Source organism: Mandrillus leucophaeus, unplaced genomic scaffold (assembly GCF_000951045.1).
Source record: "Mandrillus leucophaeus isolate KB7577 unplaced genomic scaffold, Mleu.le_1.0 Scaffold341, whole genome shotgun sequence".
NCBI classification, from domain to species: Eukaryota; Metazoa; Chordata; class Mammalia; order Primates; family Cercopithecidae; genus Mandrillus; species Mandrillus leucophaeus.
Window position 1 is genome coordinate 587,705 of NW_012103599.1, and position 8,260 is coordinate 595,964.

The following is an 8,260-nucleotide window of genomic DNA, read 5'->3' on the forward strand; positions in this document are numbered from 1 at the left end:
GCGGAGCCTCACTCTGTCTTGCCCAGGCTGGAATATGGTATGATCTCAGCTCACTGCAGCCTCGGCCTCCCGGGTTCAAGTGATTCTCCTGTCATACTCCCGAGTAACTGGGATTACAGGAATGTGCCACAATGCCCGGAAAATTTTTGTATTTTTAGTAAACACGGGATTTCACCATGTTGGCCAGGCTGGTCTCGAACTCCTGACCTCAGGTGATCCACCCACCTCAAGTGATCCACCCAACTCCACCTCCCAAACTGCTGGGATTATAGGCGTGAGCCACTATGCCCAGCCTTCACTAATAACTTTGAGAGGAATTACAGTAGCAGTCAAGCAAAAATAAATAAATAAATGGAGAATTTTAAATACAGAAAGACTTGTGGACTAAAAATAGATCATTTGCAGTGAGTTCGGCATTTGAAACTGTTAACATATTACTCCTTTATGGTCATTGGCATCCTTTATGGAGGACAGTTCATTGAGCACCAGAAAGTATCTAAGGATTTTGAATTCAGACCACTTTTATGGAATACAAACTCCAAGGGGGTCTTTTCTTTCTTTTGAGTATGAATGGACAGAAATTTTCTGTTTGTCTTTTGTAATGTTCCAAGATCAAAGGACTTTTTGCTGAAAATCAAGTTCTGTAAAAGCCATGCATAGTCCGAGTGTAGTGTGTGACTTTCTCAATCCAGTGAAAATAGGGTATTGGGCACCAGACTTTGAAAACTAGTATCATTACAGGGTGCTACCAGGAGTCTGCATTAGTTTCTCCTCGTACTACCTTAATACAAATGACCTTTGGTAGGATCTCATTAGTATCGCTGGATCACCACAAGCCACTGACTCCGCAAGTTTCCTCCAAATAATTCCCCTGAAACAGTTCAGAGATACAAACTCTTGGCAGTGTAAACGCTCCCTGGGTCTGGAAATTTCATAAGTCAGAGTTAAAACAAAGAATGGTCTAAAATGTATTCCTGGTACGGAATCTGAAATGTAAAGTGCCTAGATCCAGAAACTTTTCCTGGCTCTTGGGGGCTGCCTCTCTAATTGCTATAATAAAGAATGTTTTCAGAACTGTGTAACAATAAAATGAAAGTACGGTATTTAGTATTGTAAAAGTATTTGGAATCCAGATGGATTATCTAGTTATAGACCTCTTGTTTTCTTTTGTTGCTTCTCTATTGTGGAATTTGTATAGAAACCCTTTTTTTGTTTTTCTGTTGTTGTTATTTTGTTTTTAATAGAAAGTAAGCCTGGTGCTATGGGACATGCCTGTAGTCCCAGCTCCCAGGATGAGGCAGGAGGATCGTTTGAGCCCAGGAGTTCTGGGCAACACAGTAAGACTCCTCTTAAAAAAAAAAAAATATATATATATATATACACATATACACACACACACACACACATATATACACACACACACACACACACATATATATGGCTGGGCACAGCGGCTCATACCTGTAATTCCAGCACTTTGGAAGGCCAAGGCAGGAGGGATTGCTTGAGCCCAGGAGGTGGAGACCAGCACGGACAACATAGTGAGACCCCCATCTCTACTTTAAAAAAAAAAAAACTGGCCAGCCATGGTTGTGCACACGTATAGTCCCAGCTACTTGGGAGGCTGAAGCAGGAAGATCACCTGAGCCCAGGAGATCAAGGCTGCAGTGAGCTGTGATTGAGCCACTGCACTCTAGTTTGGGCAACAAAGTGAGATGCTATCTCAAAAAAAATTTTTTTAATTAAAAAGCAAACAAAAAAGGTTTGGTGTGGGTGTATGTATTTTGTCTATCTTGTCACATTTTTGCAATAAATATTCATTTCTTTACTTCATATGAACTTAATTCTGAGGCTCCATACTTCTGGACTAAGGTGAAATTCAACCTCAACCATTTTGATGGCTCATTAACTCCAAAGGATACCAACCAAACACCCAGACATTGATGACACCCCTATGGTCATTGCCATCAGCACTGCCTGCTCATCATCAAGCCTATCCTTGGCCAAGCCTATAAGATCTCTCAAGTCCAGAAGTCCTGCTCCTTGACTTCTTTCATGCCCGGGGTCCTATATGTGTCAGCCTCTAGGCTCTGACAGGTGTCAAGGATGTCAGCCCTTGACCATTGCCAGCAGGATCTTAAAACCTGTGTGTGTGTGCACTGGGGACAAGGAATAGGAGGACCCTGGGCACTGCAGGACCCAAATCCCCACAGTGGAACCCACAGACCTCTGTTTCTAATCTCCACTCAAAAGCTGTGCGCCTCTCTCAGCAGCCCTCCAAGACACCTATCATAATCCATTCAGTGCTCTTCGGTTCTGTGAAAAACAGAAAGAGCCAATGACTTCTGGTTGCTTCAGTTTTGAGCTCCACAAAAATCCCCAAGGTGAAGAATTTCAAAGCTTGACTACTTGCTCAACAGGAGGGGATGAGGGAAAAGGAGTGTGGACAAACTCAATTTGATAATCCTACATTTTTAGAATAGTCTCTCATCAAAATATATAAATATTTGGGTGCATAAATGTGAATTGTCTAGAGAGATCCTCGGAAATTATGAGTGGTGATTGGTGGGACTGAATCTGGGTGGGAAGCAGCCTATTTTTGTGCTTTGCAACAACCTGTAGTAGTATTGCTTGAATCCTCTACGTGGGTACATGTCATTTTTATGATGATAAAATAATTTTTAAGGTTATGAATCTGAAGAGATACAGATTATTTTTTAATTCATTAACTATGAAACACTTTTCCCAACCGAAGCTTACCTACAGCAGATATGGTTGTCCTAATTTTATGGCTCTGATTGCTGAATTCAGAGGAATTCATTGCCCAAGATTACAAGAAGGCAGAGTCAGGATTTGAACCCACGGCTGTTTTACACTTAGGTCCATGAATGCTCTTTCCTCTACTCCTGTTTTCTTCTCCTCCAGGACCCATTCATTCCACTAAGTTCTTTTCTTTCATTGCCCAAGTAATAAGGCCTGGCAAAACCCCCTTCATCAGGCCACACATCTATGCCAAATCCTTGAATACCAATAAATACCTGAAACCGTGTCTCAAAATACACTATAAAATGTAAATAAGAATGACACATAGTTCACCTCTAGTTCATACACAGCAGCAGTGTACAGGGTTAACAGTAAAACACATGGAAGAAGTTTAACATGAAATATTAGGCAAAGCCAGTTTTAAAGGAATGAAATAATCTTAGGAAAATTTAATTATACCTCTGAATGTATCATAACTGTGCATATTGTTTATCTTTATGTCATAAAATATAACATTATTAACAAATAGAAAATTATGGGTTGTGGCCTATTGGTTGTTTGCTTAAGGAAGCATTTCTGGTTGTTGAAAATGAGTAAGATTTTGTTTTTTATAGAATGCTATAGTTATCCATGAAGTCTATGAAGAAGGGGCAGCAGCCAGAGATGGAAGACTTTGGGCTGGTGACCAGATATTAGAGGTACGTGATTTTGCATTTTATTTTATATCAGTAAATGTGGTTCTTTTCCTGATCTCGATCCATAAAGTTGTCTTTCTACTCAACTATGTCTTCACTGATTCCTCTCCCATTTAACAAAATACATATCATATTCTTTTTTTCTTCTACGTACGTTGTACAGTGGTTTAGAATCATGACAGGTTATCAATCTACATTTGTCTATGAAAAGCTTTTTTTAACTAAAAGGAAAAATGGAACTTATGGGTCTATTATTTTAATATCAAATGAGACTAATATGGCAAATTTTTTGCCTCTCCATTATACCCTACTAAATTCCTCCTAAAAACACATACATATAGACACATATGCATACACATATATACCTGATATTTTAAAGATTTCATGGCAGCCTAAATCGTATTTTCTTTACCTTGATAAATCTTTATGCCAAATGGAAGTTCATGTTTTGCCAGCAATGTTTTCAAGTTGACAAAAAATGTAAAATCTTCCCCCATGATGCTTACTAAAATTTGAAATGCTTAACTTTTTCAAATTGACTCTCATTTAGCAAAGTTGTTAAAGCCTTTTAAAAAGTACCAAAGCAGGCAGTGTCTGCACTATGGAATGGCTGAGTGAGAAGGCGATGCCAGGCGTTCTGGTAGGTGGAACTAAAGAGCTTTCTGGATGGTGTGAAACCTTTAGGCAACATTTTTCTTTTCATTGGATGAACTTAATTGAATAGTTGGCATTTTATGGTGAGCATGTGCATTTTTGCTTTGCAACTTTAATATAGCACATTACGAATGACATCATAGAATTTTATTTTTCCCTTTGGTGGTTCATTTCTGCCTCCCAAGATGAAACCAGAGATATAATTAAGGGCAGGAAACATAGCCGAGAAGGGGTTAAAGGAGAGGCCAGGCTGATTGCAAATTAAATTCAGCCCAAGTTACAGGATTTCTCTGCAGCCCTTTACTGTGTTTCATCATTGGATTAAGACATATTCCCAGTACATTCATTAAGGTGCAAGTGTATGATGTTAGAAAAATAAGCAAGACCTCTCTGGGAATTGGCTTGACTGCCTTAGCATACAACATGGTTTTTTAGTGGTCAGGAGTTTGGGGTTTCTTTGTTTTACCCTCCCCAGATTTCTAAATCAGTTGGTATTGTCATAATTGGCTTTTTAAGATGAATAGATTAAATATTTAAAATGGCACATATGCCTTGATACACAATGCCTTGATACTTATATGATTTGTAAGTCCACAAATTATAATAGTCACTTGAAACTAAATCTAACATGTTCATTATCTTGAATGTGGTGATGGGTTCACAGGTATAAATATCCATCTGGCAAAACCTATCAAATTGTACACTTTAAATTGGGGCAGTTTATTTTATATCAATTATACTTCAATAAGGATTTTTAAAAACTATTTATGTTTATATTAGATAGACCCTCTGTAGCTGCTCTCTTCTATAAAGTATACTCAAGTACAAGCAAACACCCCGTAAATGTTAACATGAATAAAGCAAATTTGTTTTAAGTGGGAGAATTTTTCAAAAATCAAGTTCACAGTTTCTTGGCAACTGGGAGCATTATATTATCTATTCTGAATGGATGGCCTATACTTCTCATTAAAGATGGCCCATGCAGGCTCCTCTCTTTCCTCAAACAAGGTCTAGTTCATGAGAGTCTAACACGTGTTTAGCTAAGAAATATAGCTCTCAATTTGGTCAGGGAACATGCTTCCTTTCTAAACAGCTTCTACTTCACATTGGACTGGTTCTGGTTGTAACTGATGAGTACAAATGCGTGATGAGGCAGCAGCAGCCTGTGACCCACAGGAGGCCTTGAGAAGACAGGCCTGTTTTCGTGGGATATTTTGAGACCATGAAACAGGGTAACACTACATCAGCACTTTTCCAAACAATGCCCTTTCCATTCGTGAGAGTCCTCCGCGTTCCGCAAATTGGCCTTTCATGGTTTTAATACTATCCTCATGGTAAGGTTAGGACATGCCAGGTTTTGCTTCCAAAGATAGAGTCGAATAATGTTTTGGCATGGCAAGATTTATGATTCTATTAATAGGATGAGCATCAGCTATGTCTCCTTTCTGGTTCTCCTTTTAGGCCAGTTCCTTCTCGTACCCTCCCTGCTCTGCAAGTGGGAGCAGAAGAGAGTAGAGAGTTAATGCCTGTTTTTCTCTATGCAATAAAATACGGAGGAACTGCTGCACTAGCTTTGTTTTCTTTCCTTCTCAAGAACTGGGTTCACCCACTTCCCCACATGGCCATTCTACCCAAGGGATATGGCATTCTCCCTTTGACAACTTTCCTGGAGCCTTTCTTCTCAAATAGGAAGCCCTGCTATTTCCACCCCTCCCCTCTACAGCCAATGTTCTAAATAATGCATACTGTGCTTCTGTAAAGCACTTACATAATACATCTCCCCACAATGTTCTAGCCACGCCGTGATATTTCTGTCATGATTATCTGCACATTTAGTGGTATCTCCTGATTTGCAGAGGAGCAAATGGAAACCAGGAACTTAGATCACTTCCATCCGAGCAGATACCATCTTGCTGGAATTTAATAGAAATTGCTTTGTAATATTAGAGCTTAATGACAATGCTTTTCATTAAAAGTATATTTGTTAGGGCCTTTCGAACGGTATTTAGAGGCTTAGAAAGTTCACCTTCAATCCAGGGAGGTAACTGGTTCTTTTTTTATTGAGTGACAGAAGTGGTCTTGTGTGCCATCTATTGGAATACAGGAAAATAATCAACTCAGACCACATTTCCTGGATATACACTTTTCCTCTTTGTGTTTCATTCACAGACAATGAAAATGTGTTCATTGGCCTAAAGTAACAGTGAATGATCATGCTGAGAGGAAAAACAGCCTTCACTGAAGTTACTTCAATTCCTTGTAAAATACCAACTTCTAACTTACACTGGACAAAACTGTGTGCCAAGCCCTGTGCCAAATGATTTACAGGGTTTATTTCAATTAATCTTCACAACACTAAGTAAATATTATTATCTCCAATTCATAGATGACACGGCAAAAGTTTGGTTTAAGTAATTTACACAGGATTTCATATAGCCAGGAAATTGGAATCAGCACTCAAACCGAAGTGCATCCATATCCAAAACCCATGTTCTGTTTTTTTTCCTGAGACAGAATTTTGCTCCATTGCCCAGGCTGGAGTGTAACGGCACAATCTATGCTCACTGCAACCTCCACCTCCCAGGTTCAAACAATTCTCCTGCCTCAACCTCCCAAGTAGCTGGAATTACAGGTGCCTGCCACCACGCCTGGCTAATTTTTTGTTTTTTTAGTAGAGATGGGGTTTCACTATGTTGACCAGGCTGGTCTTAAACTCCTGACCTCGTGATCCACTCGCCTCGCTCTCCCAAAGTGCTGGGATTACAGGCGTGAGCCACCGTGCCTGGCCCAAAACCCATGTTCTTTACCACTCTTATTCTGGATGTAGCTCATCTACGTGAACACACAAGCCACCAAGATACACTAGAAAATAAACAGCAGGCTGGGGGCAGTGGCTCAAGCCTGTAATCCCACCACTTTGGGAGACTGAGACGGGCAGATCATGAGGTCAGGAGATCGAGACCATCCTGGCTAACCCGGTGAAACCCCGTCTCTACTAAAAAATACAAAAAAAACTAGCCGGGCGAGGTGGCAGGCATCTGTAGTCCCAGCCACTCGGGAGGCTGAGGCAGGAGAATGGTGTAAACCCGGGAGGCGGAGCTTGCAGTGAGCTGAGATCCGGCCACTGCACTCAAGCCTGGGCGACAGAGCGAGACTCCGTCTCAAAAAAAAAAAAAAAAAGAAAAGAAAATAAACGGCAGCTTGGAAATTAGGCATTTAAACATTTTCTTGGCTCACAGAATCAGCTTCAAATGACAATTCAAAAGTCACCTTCTCCAAGAAGGGTTCATTCTTCCTTTCTCCTTTCCCCGTAACCATTCTTTATGCCACTGGTCCTTAGTCTTTAGAATGTCAGAATTAAAAAACCCTTAGGGGCTGGGTGCGGTGGCTCACACCTGTAATCCCAGCACTTTGGGAGGCCGAGGCTGGCAGATCACCTGAGGTCAAGAGTTCAAGACCAGCCTGGCCAATATGGTGAAACCCTGTCTCTACTAAAAATATAAAAGTTAGCCAGGCGTGGTGGCAGACACCTGTAATCCCAGCTACTCGGGAGACTGAGGCAAGAGAATCGCTTGAACCTGGAAGGCGGAGGCTGCAGTGAGCCGGGATCGCGCCACTGTACTCCGGCCTGGGTGACAGAGTGACACCCCATCTCAAAAGAATAAAAGAAAAAGCCTTAAACCATTGCTTCATTGTACAGATAAAGGAACAAAGGTTCAGAGGCTGGCTTGACCTTCCAGTAGCACACAGGCCTGGACCAGAATAAGGAATGGAACTGACATCTTGGGGGAACACCATCTGCCTGGTGGGCTGGACTAATCCTTCCCCTCGTTTAACTCTTCTCCTAGCTGAAACCTTGAGGGAATCACCACCCCTGACTTCTTTCTTTTGAGTCCAAGGTTACTCTGCTCCTCAATGTCTCCCTCATATGAAATTTACTAACCAATGTCAGTATTTGACTTTCTTTGTGACAGGGGATCTCCGGTAACCCATTCTAAGAGTTAATGATGAGGCAGCATGGAATAGGAACTGAGGGTGGAAGGACTGTCTTGGCTCCTCCCCCTGCTAGCTGTGTAACCTGGGTCAAGTCCTTAAACCTCTATATGCCTCAGTTTCCTCCTCTATGAATGGTGATAGTAACAATATCT

The 8,260-nt window shown here is 41.0% G+C and overlaps 1 protein-coding gene across 1 annotated transcript in view; it reads left to right on the forward strand.

The window, feature by feature from the left end:
- The window catches only part of INADL (InaD-like (Drosophila)), a 475,627-nt gene that overhangs the window by 412,095 nt on the left and 55,272 nt on the right, over positions 1-8,260 (forward strand). Inside the window, 1 exon segment of the mRNA XM_011988948.1 lies at positions 3,378-3,461. Coding sequence (XP_011844338.1) covers positions 3,378-3,461 — 84 coding nt within the window.